This window comes from Aulonocara sp. 'chitande type north' Nkhata Bay, linkage group LG23 (genome assembly GCF_057382095.1).
Source record: "Aulonocara sp. 'chitande type north' Nkhata Bay isolate Kocher_YH1m ecotype deep benthic linkage group LG23, A_spYH_male_GT1.1, whole genome shotgun sequence".
NCBI classification, from domain to species: domain Eukaryota; kingdom Metazoa; phylum Chordata; class Actinopteri; order Cichliformes; family Cichlidae; genus Aulonocara; species Aulonocara sp. 'chitande type north' Nkhata Bay.
The window spans coordinates 2236435-2254012 of NC_141365.1; the positions used below are offsets into that span (position 1 = coordinate 2236435).

The window sequence follows — 17578 nt, forward strand, 5'->3', positions numbered from 1 at the left end:
TGGAGCAGACTGGCCTATGCTTGGAGCGCTGCTGGGAGGAGCTGGCGTGTTTGATGATCTCAAATATCATATCAATCGGTCGATCGCTTGTTGGCTTTTCAGAGCTTTCCCTTCCTCTGAGTTCAGCTCATGTTGCCTTATGGAGGTTTGATCACAGCTGAGTCTATATTGGTGGGGATGAACTCAGCCAAGTGCGGTGACAGAGATTACTCTGCTCTTCATTACTGACTGGCACGCCATCACAGGGATCAACAACATGAGACACTGATGCCATGTATATCAGTTTGATGGGGTTACCATTTTGGACGTTGTGGTTTGATGGTTAGCCTGAAAGGAATTAATCTGTTTTTGCAATGATGTCCAAAAGATTTAAGCACTTATGCAGAAATCAGTAATGTCTGTACCCCTGAACTGTGAGCTGAATGAGTTCGTGGAAAAGCTGATTTCTCTTTTTGTAACACGGTTAGACAACATATCATGACTCAGGGTCACCTCGGGTACGTTTGTATTTGCAGCCTGCTGACTGTGATAGAAAACAAACTTCTCCAGTCAAGAACAAGAGACATGGGAGACAATAAGCCTGGAGGAATAGTAGCAGCTGCAAGTATGTTTATTTCTAAATGCATTTGTGCTTTTTCAACAGAGTTCTCACCATGAGTCAAAGGCCTTTAGGCCTCTAACGCCGCCTGTGTGTGTGTGTTTGCCAGAGAACCGTCTGCAGGTGGTGAAGGGATTGGATGACGCAGAGGTCTCAGAGTGTGAGAGCTGCTCCTTTGAGGTATCTCTTAACCTAGCCTACATAGAGGGCGTGTGGATGAGGGATGGGACGCAGCTCAAATCTAAACCCAACTGTCGCATCAGCACACACGGGAAGAAACACTCCCTCTTACTGAACAGGGTGGCTTTGGGAGATGCCGGTTTGTTCTCCTTCCAAGCTAATGGCATTCAGACCTCAGGCCGACTCACTGTCAGAGGTAATGTGACAGAACTACTTGCATGCTCACAGGATTGAATGTTTTTATATGGCCCAGACCATCTCTGTGTTAGATCCCAAAATCAGGTCAGTGACTTTCTCCGGGGCTTCGATAACCTGAACCACTAACTCGAGGTTCATACGTGTCTTTAAGAGGCTGTAGTTTCTGCAGTGAAGTGCATGCTGTAGTTGAAATGTCCAACAACTGCTGGACTTGGACAGACGGTGTTAATCAGTGTTATGAACCCAACAAAGCTATGGAACCGCAGAACATACAGTCACAGCGCACCGTCTTTCATTTTAGTTCGTTCAGGCGATCGTGGCTCAAGAGTTGGGAGTTCGTCTTGTAATCGGACGGTTGCCGGTTCGAGCCCCGGCTTGGACAGTCTCGGTCCTTGTGTCCTTGGGCGAGACACTTCACCCGTTGCCTACTGGTGGTGGTCAGAGGGCCCGGTGGCGCCAGTGTCCGGCAGCCTCGCCTCTGTCAGTGCGCCCCAGGGTGGCTGTGGCTACAATGTAGCTGCCATCACCAGTGTGTGAATGTGTGTGTGACTGGGTGGATGACTGGATATGTAAAGCGCTTTGGGTCCTTAGGGACTAGTAAAGCTATACAAATACAGGCCATTTAGTTCAATAAATAAATAATGATATGGAGTAATATGTCAGATTGCAGTTAGCCAATATTTTAGTGGCAAAAAGCTCTCTTTGGTTACTTTCACTAAGTTTCGAGTCATAGTGTGGATATTTCCTGCCAGCTAGGGACATTCACATCGTGAAGGAGCTGGAAGATGTCGACACAGTCGAGCGTCAACCTGTAACCTTCGTGTGCGAGGTCAGCCAGATGGATGTGGATGGTCGGTGGTACAGAGATGACTGCCGGATCCGTCCTGGGGACAGCATCAAGATCAGACACCAAGGTAAAAGATCAGTTATCTTAGCAGTAGGCCTTATTTTGGGGGAGCTAGCCTTATAGTTGCTTGAACTGATGAGCTTCAGTCATTGGTACCTGAACCATAAGGGGAACTCTGAGAATTAACCGAGGAAAAGGTTATAAGCAGAATAAAATACTGGGTTTAATGTGATTTCAGGTGAAACTCATTCTCTGTCCTTCAAGTCAGTCAGACCAGAACATGCAGGAGAGATCAGGTTCACGGCAGAGCGGGTCTCATCCTGTGCAACCCTCACGGTACAAGGTGAGCCCCGAGATTCATACCTCACACTGGGCATGAAGGAAATCCTGATGAACACACAAGAAATAGCTCTTATAAAACAATAAAGATCATAAAACCTGAGTTTATTCTTCCACTCTCAGAGCTTCCAGTCCAAATAGTGCGTCCTCTGAGAGTAAAAATCGCCATGTATCGCCACCGAGGTCTGCTAGAGTGCCAGGTGTCACGGCCTAATGCTGAGGTCAGGTGGTACAAGAACAGGAAGGAGCTACTTCCCAGCAAGAAGTATCAGCTAATCAGCCAAGATATCTACAGGCAGCTTGCTATCAATGACGTCTGCTCGTCAGATGAAGACACCTATACATGTGACGCACAGGATGATAAAACCTCCTGCCAGCTTCTGGTGGAGGGTGAGGTTCCCACACTTATGAAATCAAACTATGATGTCAGGAGCTGTGCAGTAGAGGTAATATGTATTATGCTGTACGTGCAGAGCAGGCTATCACCATAGTGCGGGGGATGAAATCGGTGGAGGTGATGGAGCCAGAGCCTGCACGATTCCAGGTAGAGACCAACTTGAAATCAGGGAGGCCACCAAAGTGGACGCTGAACGGTGAGGTCATGGAGCCATGCGCGGCAGTGGACATTGACAGGGAGGCCACCCTCCACAGCCTGTGCTTCACCTCTACAGAAAGCTCCATGTCAGGCCCGGTGGTCTTTGTCGCTGGCAAGAGTCGTTCCACCGCTCAGCTTACGGTTAAAGGTGAATCTCCCACACCGCCTCAAACTGATAACATGGTATTCTCCAGTGAAATAATGGAAACACGCTGCTGAACTAAACCTGTCTCCCCTTTTAGAGCGGCCTCTTCAGGTGGTCCACCACTTGGATGACGTGGAGGCAAAAGAGAGCAGCTCTGTGACTCTGAGCTGTGAGTTCGCCCCATCTCCCAGGGTGGTGCGCTGGTTTAAGGGCCGCACAGCTCTGAAATCCTCTAACAAGTACAGCATGAAGAGGGAGGGGAAACGAGCAGGGCTGACCATCCACGGCCTGACGGGGATGGATGCGGGACAGTACCGCTGTCTGGCTGGAGGGTCACAGAGCTCGGCACACGTTAAAGTAGAAGGTAGGTTCAGGGTGATGCAAACGTTAATATGAAGCCTTTTCAGGACACGTTGATGAATTGAGCCTTTGTATTGCAGTGCGGACACTGAAGTTGATCAAACACCTTGAACCGGTGGAAATTGAGGAGAATGGCGTCGCCACTTTCTCGTGTGAACTCAACTACGTGGTGGCCAATGTGGAGTGGCTCCTCAATAATGTCCGGCTCTATTCCAACGCCATCAACAAGATCCACCACATGGGCACCATGCACAGCCTCACAATCAAAAAGCTTCGGCCACAGGAGAGCAGGGTTACCTTCAAAGCGGGCCTTCTCACTGAGACAACCACCTTAAAGGTCAAAGGTCAGTGACAGAAGGAGTTGCTTAAATTTCTCAGAAACATAAATTGCAATGATAACAACACAAAGACTAACCTGTAATGTGTCCCAGAATGCCCAGCAGTGTTCCTGAGGCCTCTGGAGGATGCAGTTGGAGAGGAGCAAGGGGAGCTTTGTCTTCAGTGTGAGATTTCCAAAGAGACGGCGAGCCCTGCTTGGAAGAAGGACGGTGTAGTTCTGACAGCTGATGACAAACACGAGCTGCTCCAGTTTGGGAAGTCCATGGCTTTGATCATCCATTCACTGAGCAAGGACGATGCAGGACAGTACACGTGTGATCTCGGCACAAGTCAGACCAAAGCCAAAGTCACAGTACATGGTGAGTAGAGATGGACCGATACCACTTTTTCATGTCCGATACGTAATATCGGATCGGTCCATCTCTAATGGTGAGTAGAAGAAGAAACGCCATTTCTAATAAGCTCTCAAACCACAGGGTAAATTGTTTTATGCGAGTTTATCAGTAAAAGCTCTTGTATTTCTGAAACCATTTAAGAAGTTAAATAAGGTCATTATTCCTTTACTCTGCACCATGTTTAATGAGTGTTGGTGGCATTAAACCTTTCTGAGCTCTCATCCACAGTTAGTATAGCATTCAGCTGACATATGTGGTCATTCACTGATTGTATTTATTTACAGACTTACACATTACAATTGTCCAGCGTTTGAAGACGACGGCTGTCCTCGAGGGAGACACCTGCACCTTTGAGTGTCTTCTCTCCCATGATCTTGACGATAAACCTTCCTGGACCATTAACGGCCAGCTCATGGCTACCAACAGCCGCATTCAGCTCACCAACAGCGGCCGCATGTATACGATGACAGTTAGAGATGCGTTACTTACTGACGCTGGAGATGTGGTCTTCACCATTAAAGATCTAACCTGTAGGACCATGCTTTTTGTTCAAGGTACATAATCTTTCCTAAGATATGGTCACGCCTGGAGAGTTTATACACATTATACATATCCTACACTGTAAATTGTTTCAAGATGTTGAAATGTGCCCTTTCTCACACAGAGAAGCCAGTGCACATCTTCAGGGACTTGTTGAACGTCAAGGCCGTGCCTGGTGAGGATGCAGAGCTGAGCTGTGAAATCACCAAACCAGAAGTCACCATCCGTTGGCTGAAAAACGGGCGTCTGATCAAGGAGAGCCCCAAGTATGAGATGAGCGTGGAGAAACATCTGGCACGGTTGGTGATCAAAAGCACCACTATCCGAGACTCTGGAGAGTACAGCTGTGAGGCCGAAGGCGTGGCCTCCCGTGCCAAGCTTGAGATCAGAGGTAGCCTCGATTTGACTTTTCATTCATTCTTGGTTAGCAACCATTTACAGGTAGTGGTAAAACACAGGCTGCAGCAGATTGAAAGGATCGATATTGTCTCCACGCTTATATGTCTTTGGGCTTTTCATGGCTGGATCGGCTTTACTAAGCTGCCTTTTCATTTCAGAGTTACAGCACACATTTGCCAGGGAGCTGAAAGACACTCGAGCAGAAGAAAGAGGAAAGGTGACACTCGAGTGCGAGACGAGGCAGCCAGCCAAGCGTGTGACCTGGCTGAAGGGCTTGATTGAGCTGCGGCCTGGAAGGAAGTATGTCATCAGGCAGAAGGGCGTGGTGCTGTCGCTCGCCATCACCTCACTGGAGAAATCGGACACAGATATTTATATATGTGACGTTGGCACCATGCAAAGCCGGGCACAGCTGACTGTGCAAGGTGAGCGTGGATCATTTAAATCAAACTGGGCCATATCAGGCAGTGATGGAAAACACTGTAAAACAAAGGAACCAACACACTGGGAGAAATGCCAATACGATGAGTGCTGCAATGCAACGTTTATCATTGCTGAGTAAAATGTTTGGTAAAAATCTAATGGTGCTGATCGGGTCATGTATGCTGCAAGTTTGTCAGAGTTTTGTCTTTTCCGTCTCGCAGGTCAGAAGGTGGTGATTCTGGATGAACTGGAAGACGTTGAGTGTCTGGAGGGGGACACGGTCACGTTCAGGTGTCGTATCTCTCCCAGTGACTACGCTGGGGCCAAGTGGTATTTGGATGAGACTTTGCTTTATACCAACGAGCTCAATGAGATCCAGGTGCTTTCAGGAGGCTTCCACACCCTGACGTTTAAACAGCTGGCCCGTAAAGACACCGGCACCATTTCCTTCGCAGCAGGGGACAAAAGATCGTACGCCTCGCTGTTGGTTCGAGGTAAAGCTGAGATCTTTGGGTTTTAACGTGTATTTTTTGTCACATCTTACATGTGCTGTGCTTCATCTGCTCATGACACCAGAAAGGCGTCCCACCATTTGTAAGTCACTTGAGGACTGCGAGGCCATCGAAGGAGGTGGTTTGATTTTGTCCTGTGTGACCTCCAAGCCGTGTCACATCCTGTGGTACAAAGATGGCTGTCTCATGTGGAACTCCTCAAGATACTTTACCAGTCGTTTGGGGTGCGAAGCTCGGCTGACCATTCGAGAAGTTTGTAAAACAGATGCAGGAGTGTACGAGTGCAGTGCTGGCTCTGTTACAACCAGGGCCGCGGTCGCTGTCAAAGGTACCAATAGGGATTTATTTGTCACGTGGTTGCTGTGGGTCGAACATTTCTGGTAGATTGTATATGATTAGATTGGAGAAATTATAATAAGCAAAGACCTCCTCATTGTCACTCCTAGCCATCCCAGCAGAGTTCATCCACCATTTGAAGCATGTGGAGGCCAAAGAAGGAGAAGCTGTCACCCTGACCTGTGAGTACTCTCTGCCTGGGGTCCACGTCCACTGGAAGAAAGGTTTTGAGAGCATCAGGCCAGGAGACAAGTACGTGATGAAACAGAGGAAGACGATCAACTCTCTGACCATCAAAGCCCTGAAACCCGAGGACGCTGGACAGTACACATGCCTGTGCAGAGACCACCACACTACAGCAAGTCTCAAAGTACACGGTAAAGTCTTCATCACACTACAAACTCACCTGACACAGCTTTACCAAAAACTTCTTCTTTAGCATTTACAACATGTTTCACATCCATTGCGAGCTCATGCAAGTATAAAAGGAGCAGTGAGAAATACAGACGCATGCAACATGCAATAACTTACTGTGCACTGATATATGGCAGTTAGCCACACACAGGTACAGCTGCTAATGCAATAAACTATCACACAAGCTTTTATCCTCTTTTATTCACGTCTATGATGTCACTCCTTATTTTCCAGCTGTTCCTATCACATTCATACAACAACTCAAGAATATGCAAGCAGAGGAGGGCAGCAGCGTCATACTGCGCTGTGAAATTTCCAAACCTGGGATCCCGGTAGAGTGGAGGAAAGAGGATGAGGTGCTGAAGAACAGTGTGAAGTACCAGATAAGGAAACGGGAGACCACACTGGAGCTCCTCATATGGAAACCTGTGCCCGAGGACGGTGGGGTCTACAGCTGTGTGTGTGCTGATCAGATGACATCTGCCACTGTCAGGATTACTGGTAGGACTTTATTTACCAACGAGCTGATAAAGGAATATGAGGCCATCTGTGATTATTTATCTGGTCTTAATGGGTTTCTCAGCTCTCCCAGTCACCTTCAAGCAGAAGCTGAGGAACGTGTTGATAGAGGAGGGCAACACTGCCACGTTACGCTGTGAGCTCTCCAAACCCGGTCAGTCGGTGGAGTGGAGGAAAGGCGGGGATGAACCGATTAGAAATGGAGAGAAATGTCACGTACGACAGAGAGACATGCTCGTCGAGCTGAGGATCTTTGATGCGACCCCCGAGGACAGCAGCATCTACACGTGCATCTGTGGAAACGTGGAGACCACCGCCACTCTGACTGTTAATGGTAACTTATGTTCTAGTGTTTTCTGTGTATCTGGCAGGTACAGGCAGTCACACATTTGAAACCCACACATTACGGCTTTAATTAATTACCTCAGTGAATTTCAGAGCAGACCCGTGAAAGAAGGACGTGCTGCATGTTTGTTTTCAGGCGCTTCACTTATCTCGTCCACTTACTTTGCCTTTCAGCTCTTCCCATCGTCTTCAAACAAAAGCTAAAAAATGTACAAGTCGAGGAAGGACACAACATCACGCTGTGTTGTGAGATCTCTAAACCTGGTGTCCCAGTGGAATGGAGGCTCGGAGGAGATCTGCTTGAGCACGGAGACAAGCACCAGATAAAACAGAGGGGCTCGGTCCTGGAGCTGAGCATCAGAGATGCCGTACCAGAGGACAGCGGTGTCTACACATGTGTGTGCCGAGAGCAGAGGACAAAGTCTACGGTTAAAGTTATTGGTGAGTTTACTCTCGGTGCCACATCTCGTTATTACTTAGCCCTGCTAAATGAGGCCTGCACCGTCTGACCTTTGCTCAGGTGTCACAGACCCGAATGCTCACACTAGCAAACTTCCATCGTTTCTGCTTCTGTCGGTCACACTTCCTGAGGATCAGTTCGTTAAGCACATCACCTGGCTGCTACTTACCTTCTTTATCTCTGTGGAAGCAGTAACGATAAACGTTGCTTTTCAACGTACTGCACAGAGACCTGAGAAAAATGTCTTTTCACTGAACTTTGACCTGTAAATCATATTTGTCTCGTTCTTGTCTTTGTTTTACTTCACACATATAAAAATATATGTGCCTGCTTTGACAGCGATCCCTGCGACATTTAAGGTGAGCCTGAAGAGTCAGGTGGCCGAAGAAGGGAGCAGCGTGACGTTGCAGTGTGAGCTGTCAAAGAAGGGAGTCCCGATTCAGTGGCAGAAGCAGGGGCAGCTGCTCTCTGAGGAGGGATCTCGGGGAAAGTATCGCACAGAGCTCGAAGGAAAGACGGCTAAACTGACCGTTTTAAACATCCAACCGGAAGACGCAGGAAAATACAGCTGCATCACAGGAGATGAGAAAACCACCGCTGAAGTCAAAGTGAAACGTACGTTTAAATCAGTTTGTGACCTTAACTGCATCGGTCCTGGCTATTTAACCTCTGTGCTACATGAAAAAGCAGAAATAAAGACTGAATAAGAAACAAATACAGCGGATAGGTGTAAACGGCACTTTGCAAATTCAATCACCAAAAAAGATCCATTTTCCAACAGCACTTCCTGTAACATTTAAACGGGAGATCCGGAGCCTGGTGGTGAAGGAAGGGGACAGCGGCGTTTTCTGCTGTGAGCTCTCCAAACCTGGAGCTGCAGTCAGCTGGAGGAAAGGCAGAGTCGTTCTGAAGCCTGGAGAGAAATACGAGATGAAACAGGACGGGCGCGTCACTAAACTGGTCATCAACCACGTGGAGGAGAGCGATGCCGGCAAATACACCTGCAAGACTAAAGACAGCCAATCGACTGCTGAGCTCACAGTCGTAGGTGAGACGCACCCCCGACATCTGATCGTGATTTCATAAAGCACTCTTCTTCCTTCTTTTTGAATTTTGATGTCATTATTTAACAGAGTCACCCAAGCGCAGACGTCAAAGAGGTCAGCCACATAATAGTCAGAATGAACTAAGTAGACCGTCATCACTGTGTGAACTCACTCATGTTTCCATATCGTCACCCAGTTTGTGTCACAGTGTGTCCTCTACTGTAAAGTCCTGCATCATTGAAGCCAAAGCTTCCTGAATCTTATTATGAGCAGCAGTCCATCATTTGTCTCATGCAGGCATCATGAGACAAACACAGCCTGGAATATAATGGATTAGAGTTTAATCCATTATAGCGCATATCGAATACCCGCGTCTCCTCTGTAGTAGCTTTGTAGCAGAGTGGACACTGGATACTGGATTTCTCCACCTGTAGTCGTGTTTTCCACTCATTGCTGAAGTTGTACCATAAACAACCCTCCTATGCTTTATGGATTTCAGTGTGACCTTTAATTTTATCTGTAATAATTGTTTATGTATTTTAAAATCACATCCCTTTAGTGCGCGACACGTGATGTTCTCTGTGGCTCTTGGTTTTCGTTAGAGTTACCGCCTAGTTTCAAGATACTGCTAGCCAATCAGGAGGTGACGGAGGGCAGCGGTGTGGTTCTGCGCTGTGAGCTCACCAAACCTGCGTCCGCGGTGGAGTGGAGGAGAGGAGGAGAGCTGCTGAAGAATGGAGACAAGTACCAGATGAGGAAAAAGGACCTGCAGGTGGAGATGAAGGTCGCAGACCTCTGTGTGGAGGACAGTGGAGATTATACTTGTATATGTGGAGAACAGAGGACAACAGCTGAGATCAGAGTGAATGGTGAGCGCTGCTGCTTTCACTGTAGCAGTTTTCCAGCATCCTGAATGTCATAAAGCAACATTTAAAGATGAAGATGACGAACAGAAGTATGGTGACTCAAAAATGACGCAGTATATACATATATCTTTGTTTAAATCTATTTTATATGTCATTGACTTCATCTCAGTGTCTACCTGTCAGAGCTACAGCAGCATAAAGCTGACGTGCATTTCAGGATGTCTCCTCTGCTCTTTTCTAGAGCGGCCCATCAAATTTCTTCAAGACTTGAAGAATATTCAGGTGCAGGAGGGCGGTGTTGTTACACTGTGCTGTGAGCTGTCCCAGCCTGGGGTCCCCGTGCAGTGGACAAAGGGAGACACTGTCCTTTCAAACGGAGACAAATACCAGATCAAGCAGAGCGGCTGCATCCACGAGCTCCACATCAGGAAAAGCCTCCCCGAGGACAGCGGCACCTACAGCTGCATTTGTGATGAGATAAAATCCACGGCAACAACAATTATTACTGGTGAGATGCATTCAGCAACATCGTTCACGGGGCGATCGTGGCTCAAGAGTTGGGAGTTCGTCTTGCAATCGGAAGGTTGCCGGTTCAAGCCCCGACTCGGTCTTTGTGTCCTTGGGCGAGACACTTCACCCGTTGCCTACTGGTGGTGGTCAGAGGGCCCGGTGGCGCCAGTGTCCGGCAGCCTCGCCTCTGTCAGTGCGCCCCAGGGTGGCTGTGGCTACGATGTAGCTGCCATCACCAGTGTGTGAATGTGTGTGGATGTGTAAAGCTTTGGGGTCCTTAGGGACTAAGTGCTATACAAATACAGGCCATTTATAATTAAGCTTTAACAATCTACAAATGTTTTTGTAATGTTTCTGGCTATCACTCCTTAGCAATACCAGTGACCTTTAAGCAGAAACTGAAGAACCAGGAAGCTGTGGAGGAGGGCTGCGTGACCTTACGCTGTGAGCTTTCCAAAGCTGGAGTCCCCGTGGAGTGGAGGAAAGACGCTCAACTGGTGAAAGAGGGAGAAAAAATACAAACAAAGCAAGAAGGCCGAGTGGCGGAGATGTTAATCAGAAACGTAACTCTGGCAGACTCTGGCGAGTACAGCTGTTCTGTTGGGACTGTTGTGACATCAGCTGACATCAAAGTAAGAGGTAAGCTTCACTACAGCTGGGGTAGAGATACAAACTGTCCAGCTGGGAATGACCACAGGAGAAAACACCCAGCACTTCCTGTTAACGGCAGATTTAGAAAATGACTTGTAATTTCAGATTTCACTCACTTTGTTTTCTTTTCTGTAGCACTTCCTGTTACATTTACAAAGGAGGTTGAGAATTTGGAGGTGAGGGAGGGGGACGGTGGCGTTTTCTGCTGTGAGCTCTCCAAACCCGGAGCTCCGGTGGACTGGAGGAAAGGCAGAGTGATTCTGAAGCCTGGATACAAATACGAGATGAAACAGGAGGGACGCGTCACCAAGCTGATCATCAACAACGTGGAGGAGAGCGATGCCGGCAAATACACCTGCAAGACTACAGACAGCCAATCCACTGCTGAGCTCACAGTTAAAGGTAAACCCAGCTCCCACACTAGAAACACTCAATCTGAAAGAATGAACTTTTATAAAAGTCAAATAACTCCATAACTCCTCTTTGGTGCTTCTTGCAGCGCCGCCGGTCACATTCAAGACTAAGCTAAGGAACCAGCAGGTGGAGGAGGAGAACAGCCTGACCCTGAGCTGCGAGCTGTCCAAGCCCGGCCTTGCTGTGGAGTGGCGGAAAGGAGAAGAGCTGCTGAGGAATAATTTCAAGCACCAGATGAAAAATCGAAACAGCGTCATGGAGCTGACGATCAAAAACGCACAACTGGAGGACAGCGGCCTCTACAGCTGTTTCTATGGAGATGTCAAGACTACAGCCAATGTCACAATCACACGTAAGCCAAGAGTGTAGATGTGAAAGTGTCTGGTTCATTCATGCTCCTAAAGCCTACGTTTACCAAATGAAATATGTTCTTTCCTGATCGTTAGACTTCAAATTCGATTTTCTTCTCCACATCCACAGCTATCCCGCTCACGTTCAAAATGGGTCTGAAGAACCAGGAGGCCCCTGAAGGAGGCAACGTGTCCCTGCGCTGTGAACTATCCAGGGCCGGGGTGCCCGTGCAGTGGTGGAAGGGGGAGGACCAGCTTTATCATGGAGGAAGGTATCAGATGACGCTGAAGGGGAGGGTAGCTGAGATGACCATCAGAAACATCCAGCCAGAGGATGTTGGCGAGTACAGCTGCGCCTTCGGGGAGCAGAAGACGACAGCTGAAGTCAACGTGAGAGGTATTCGAACAGTTTACTTTTCTTTATTGCATTTTATTGCGAATTGCTACCCTGGACCCATGGGCTATGTTGTCTGGGGGCTTTTGCCCCCTGGTAGGGCCCCGCTCTGGAGCCAAGCCCGAGGCAGAGCGTCTGGTGGCTAGGCTTTAGTCCATGGGGCCCGGCCGGGCACAGCCCAAAAAGGGGACACGGGCCCATCCTCCTGCAGGTCCACCACCCGCAGGAGGCACCGTAGGGGTCGGGTGCATTGTGTGCCTGGCGGCGGCCAGGAGTGGAGGCCCTGTCGGACTGATCCCCTGCCAAGGCTGAACTCTTATCCTTCAGGCCCGACCTGCGCTGTATAACTGTGCATTAAACATGCTGGAGTTGTATTTGTGGAACCGCAATCCCACAATTGATATGAACCCATTAATTTATCCCTTTCCTGAACCGCTTACCACCCCGGTGAGAACTGCGCCTCTGTCAGACCTTCACGCGCCTCCCTGACCACCGGCAGGCACGGATCCTCACGCGCCTCCTCCACAAGTAGGCGTGAACCCCCGCGCAGCTCCTCTTTTTCCTTCCTGTCACCCGTCAGGCATGGACCCTCGTGCTCCGCCTCCTCCTCCAGCGACAGCTTGGCAGGTTCCCCCTGTGCTCGCCGTGTGCTGACCTCCGGCTCGGGCTGAGCAGGTGGGTGAGCTGTTGGTGGACCCAGTGGTTGTTTCGTGGCCCTCCTCCAGGGAGCAGGAAAAGGCAACAACAGGCGGTACAAGCCGTTCCCACCTGAGGAGTGGGGATGGGTGCGGCGGCAGGCTGCGTCCTGGCTGGTTGCAACTTGGGGGCCGGCACGGGCGCCAGAACATTCCCGACGTCGGCCACTCCCATGCATTCGAGGGATGACGGTGGGGGTGGCGGCGATGTCGGCCAGGACTGGATCTGAGCCGCCAGACTCGCGATCCTCTGCATGCGGCACTTAACCAGGTCCTCCAGTTCTTCCTGCTGTGTGGCCACCATCTCAGCCGCCATCTGGGTCAGCTCCTTCCCCGGCTGGCCCAGTCGCGGGTCTGCTGTGTCCCCTTCCTGGGGTTCAGCACCACTGTAACAAACCCACAGCAGACCCGGTGCACGTTCATGCTTTCAAGCATCTCTTTATTACAACTCAAGGTTGACGTTCACGACACACACTTTTTTGCGGATGCTGTGCAGGTGCGTCCGCCTTACCTGCACGGCAGTGCAAGCCACGCCCACCACACTGTGATCATCGCCTCTTTGTTAAAAAAGTAATCTGAATATCTCTTTCTTCACGCAGCGGCAGCATCGGTGTTCTTTGAAAAGGAACTCGAGAGCCAAACTGTGGTGGAGGGGAAGTCTGTGCTGTTCTCCTGTGAAGTCTCCAGTCCTAATGTGCCCGTAACGTGGAAGAAGGGCAACACCGTGGTGGAAGAAGGAGAACGCTGTATCGTGACAAAGAAAGGCCCCAGTCACACTCTGCAGATCAAGAAATTGCATCTGGAGGATGCTGGGGAGTTCAGCTGCATCACCAGGGGCAAAAAGACCACTGCCAAGTTGATTGTCAGGGGTGGGTGTATATGGCAGTCTAATGTCATTATTTGTTGAAGTATTGGGCTCATTTATTTACATGACACGAAATCCAGAGCGGACCCTTCTGAGTTGAGTTAATGTAAACGTATCAAATTCCCTTTTCTGCTGAAGCTGTATCTAGCTCCTGCTTCCTCCACAGAGCGCGTTCGGATCGTTACAGAGCTTCAAGACAAAACGGTGACAGCGGGAGAGGACGCGGTGTTTGTGTGCGAGCTGAGCCACGCAGACGTGAGCGAGGGCGTCTGGTGGCTTGGGAACAGCCCTCTGCAGAAGAACGAGATGAACCAGATGACGTGTCGCGGCCGCCAGCACCGACTGGTCCTCACCATGACAACGCCTGAGGAGACGGGCACGGTTGCTTTTGTGGTCGGGGAGGAGAGGACCTCTGCACGCCTGCTGGTTGTTCCTAAGCCTAAAGGTGAGCATAAGAACACAGTAGAGAGGGTGTATTTAAGTAAAAACTAATAAAATGCTTCAAAGTTATGTACCCCCTGATGATCACTGGGATTTGATATCAAATTCTAGTTTTATTGGAGGAGAAGCCCAAAGACACAGTGGTCATGGAGGGCGAGACGGCAACTTTGAGTTGCACCACCTCTGACCTCACCACCTTGGTTACCTGGAAACGCAACCACGTTCCTCTTCGAAATGGTGATAAATACGAGATGCGCAAGGACGGAAAAGTCAACCTGCTGCTCATCCGTGACGTCGACCCCCTGGATACTGGTGTATACTCTTGTGATACAGGAGATATGCAGAGCACTGCCAAACTCGCCGTCACTGGTACTTCAGGGCAATGAGCTAAACAATCTTATGATCAGCACGTACAGTGAGGCGTTCTTCTTAAACTATTCCCATTTCTGTCCTTTTCCCCCAGAGCTTCCTCCGTTCTTCCAGGAGGAGCTTCAGAGTGTGGAAGCTGAAGAAGGAGCTTCAGCCACCCTGTACTGCGAGCTCTCCAAACTTGGAGTTCCAGTTCAGTGGAAGAAAAACAGCTTGCCCCTGAGAGCGAGCAGGAAGTATGAGATGCGACAGGACGGTTGCTTCCTCCAGCTTCACATCAAGGAGCTCAAACTTGAAGACAGTGGCAGCTACTCGTGCCAAGCAGGGGGTGCAGAGACCAGTGCGACTGTGTCTGTGAAAGGTGTGTGAAGTGTTACTGTGTTAGCATCCTTCCAGTGGCAGAAACATAATGCGTGGTGATGGTGTGACATCACTGAAAACCTTTCAAAAGGACTTTCTTCTCCCTTTTAACACATTTTCCAGAACTTCCTCCATTCTTCAAGAAAGAATTAAGAAGTGTGGAGGCTGACGAGGGAGGTACAGCCTCCTTGTACTGCGAGTTGTCCAGACCTGGAGTGTCAGTGCTGTGGAAGAAGAACAGACTGCCTCTGAGAGCCAGCAGGAAGTATGAGATCAGGCAAGAGGGCTGCAGCTTACAGCTTCACATCAAGGAGCTCAAGCCTGAAGACAGTGGCAGCTACATATGCCAAGCAGGAAGTGCAGAAACCAGCGCAAATGTGTCAGTGGAAGGTGTGTGAATGGCTGATTTGCTTGGTTTGTTTTACAGCATCGTTAATATCTGAGTAGAAATCATTTCTGCATTTCTACATTTTCGTTCATTACTTTCAAGCCATCTTCTTTTTTGCAGAGCTTGCACCATTTTTCCAAAAAGAGCTGCAGAATATGAAGGCAGAGGAGGGAAGTACAGCCTTACTGTGCTGTGAGCTGTCCAAGCCTGGGATATCAGTGCAGTGGAGGAAGAACAAGCTGCCTCTGAGAGCCAGCAGGAAGTACGAGGTGAAGCAGGACGGCTGCCTCCTCCAGCTTCATGTAAAAGAGCTCAAACCCGAGGACAGCGGCTGCTACACGTGTCAAGCAGGACGTGCAGAGACCACTGCAGCTGTAACAGTGAAAGGTCTGTGATTATGGCCAGTTACATGGTAAACGTTAGTGTTCACAAGCCCTTGATCACTGGGAACTACTTTAAAATTACTTTTGATCATCTATACTTGTTAAAAACAAGTGGAGCAAACTTTAGTCATCTTTTTACATCACATGTACTTTCTATAACTTATTTGCCCTTACCTTAATTTTTCTTTTAATGATAATCCCTCAACCTTTTATTTTTGCCAGAGCTTCAACCTTTTTTCAGAAAAGAATTACAAAACATAGATGCAGAGGAAGGAGGTACAGCCTTACTGTGCTGTGAGCTGTCCAAGCCTGGGATATCAGTGCAGTGGAAGAGGAACAAGCTGCCTCTGAGAGCCAGCAGGAAGTATGAGATGAAGCAGGACGGCTGCCTCCTCCAGCTTCATGTAAAAGAGCTCAAACCCGAGGACAGCGGCTACTACACGTGTCAAGCAGGAAACGCAGAAACTGGTGCAAATCTGTCAGTAAAAGGTACGTTAAACTATAGATTTGCATTTGGTATATTTTCAGGACATTTTAACGTCTAAAGCATCACTCGGGTAATCCAGGAACATTTTTATTCATTACCTTTACTTCCTCTATTTTTTTGCAGAGCTTGCACCATTTTTCCAAAAAGAGCTGCAGAATATGAAGGCAGAGGAGGGAAGTACAGTATCGCTGTGCTGTGAGCTGTCCAAGCCTGGGATATCAGTGCAGTGGAAGAGGAACAAGCTGCCTCTGAGAGCCAGCAGGAAGTATGAGATGAAGCAGGACGGCTGCCTCCTCCAGCTTCACATCAAAGAGCTCAAACCCGAGGACAGCGGCTGCTACACGTGTCAAGCAGGGACGGCTGAAACTACTGCAAAAGTGTCCGTGACAGGTATGCAAAACAGAATCCACCATACAAACACACACGTTTCATTCTGTATGTTGCTATCTTACATTAGCTGTTGAAAAGATATTTTATACGACTTTTGTTTATGCCTGAAGTATTGTATGTATCCTGTATGTATGATGACTTTTTCTCCAGAGCGCCCACCTGTTTTCAAACAAGATTTGAAAGATGTGGCTGCCGAGGAAGGAGGCACCGCCTTGCTGCACTGTGAAGTGTCTAAACCTGGATTATCAGTGCAGTGGCAGAAGAACAAGCTGCCTCTGAGAGCCAGCAGGAAGTATGAGATGAAGCAGGACGGCTGCCTGCTCCAGCTCCACATCAAAGAGCTCAAACCCGAGGACAGCGGCAGCTACTGGTGTCAAGCAGGAGCTGCAGAGACAGCTGCAGCTCTGACAGTGAAAGGTGTGTGCAGCGAGAAAAGACTTTTCCCAATCATTTGGTAAAGCTCTGATATTAGTGCTGCCTTCTGTTATTCTATCCTGTCCTATTATTTGTTATTCATAATCTATTAGTTTAATTTTTTTTAATAAACTCACACACTTGAAATATTTGTAGTTTAAAGAGAAAATATAGTTAGTGATGTATTAGCATGGTTCCTTATACATTATGAATTTTAAATTCCTTGCCTATTTTACCAGAGCTGCCTCCTTTCTTCAAGAGAGAATTACAAAATGTAGAAGCCGAGGAGGAAAGCACAGCAGCCCTGCACTGTGAAGTGTCTAAACCTGGGGTGTCAGTGCAGTGGAAGAAAAACAACACACCATTAAGAGCCAACAGGAAGTATGAGATGAAGCAGGACGGCTGCCTGCTCCAGCTCCACATCAAAGATCTTAAACCTGAGGACGGCGGCAGCTACACCTGTAAAGCTGGAGGTGCAGAAACCAGTGGGACTGTGACAGTAAAGGGTTTGTACACTGGTTTTAAACTCATCCACAGCAGACATTTACATAGTAAAACAATCTATTACATCTTCTTGTACATAGTCCATTGTTCACTATGAGCTAGATATT

The 17578-nt window shown here is 48.6% G+C and overlaps 1 protein-coding gene across 1 annotated transcript in view; it reads left to right on the forward strand.

The window, feature by feature from the left end:
* The first annotated feature begins 324 nt into the window (after positions 1–324).
* Positions 325–17578, forward strand: part of obscna (obscurin, cytoskeletal calmodulin and titin-interacting RhoGEF a) — a 39277-nt gene continuing 22023 nt past the window's right edge. Inside the window, exons 1-36 of the mRNA XM_086284096.1 lie at positions 325–604; positions 708–974; positions 1729–1890; positions 2062–2166; positions 2286–2552; positions 2636–2905; positions 3000–3266; positions 3343–3606; positions 3694–3960; positions 4281–4550; positions 4661–4927; positions 5094–5360; positions 5580–5852; positions 5935–6198; positions 6317–6583; positions 6855–7121; positions 7204–7473; positions 7659–7925; positions 8284–8559; positions 8726–8992; positions 9593–9859; positions 10098–10364; positions 10739–11005; positions 11153–11419; positions 11517–11783; positions 11912–12178; positions 13470–13739; positions 13902–14180; positions 14288–14545; positions 14640–14906; positions 15029–15295; positions 15414–15680; positions 15899–16165; positions 16287–16553; positions 16704–16970; positions 17207–17473. Of these exons, the coding sequence (XP_086140222.1) occupies positions 478–604; positions 708–974; positions 1729–1890; positions 2062–2166; positions 2286–2552; positions 2636–2905; positions 3000–3266; positions 3343–3606; positions 3694–3960; positions 4281–4550; positions 4661–4927; positions 5094–5360; positions 5580–5852; positions 5935–6198; positions 6317–6583; positions 6855–7121; positions 7204–7473; positions 7659–7925; positions 8284–8559; positions 8726–8992; positions 9593–9859; positions 10098–10364; positions 10739–11005; positions 11153–11419; positions 11517–11783; positions 11912–12178; positions 13470–13739; positions 13902–14180; positions 14288–14545; positions 14640–14906; positions 15029–15295; positions 15414–15680; positions 15899–16165; positions 16287–16553; positions 16704–16970; positions 17207–17473 (9229 nt within the window). The 5' untranslated portion in view covers positions 325–477. The remainder of the gene's footprint in view (positions 605–707; positions 975–1728; positions 1891–2061; positions 2167–2285; positions 2553–2635; positions 2906–2999; positions 3267–3342; positions 3607–3693; positions 3961–4280; positions 4551–4660; positions 4928–5093; positions 5361–5579; positions 5853–5934; positions 6199–6316; positions 6584–6854; positions 7122–7203; positions 7474–7658; positions 7926–8283; positions 8560–8725; positions 8993–9592; positions 9860–10097; positions 10365–10738; positions 11006–11152; positions 11420–11516; positions 11784–11911; positions 12179–13469; positions 13740–13901; positions 14181–14287; positions 14546–14639; positions 14907–15028; positions 15296–15413; positions 15681–15898; positions 16166–16286; positions 16554–16703; positions 16971–17206; positions 17474–17578) is intronic.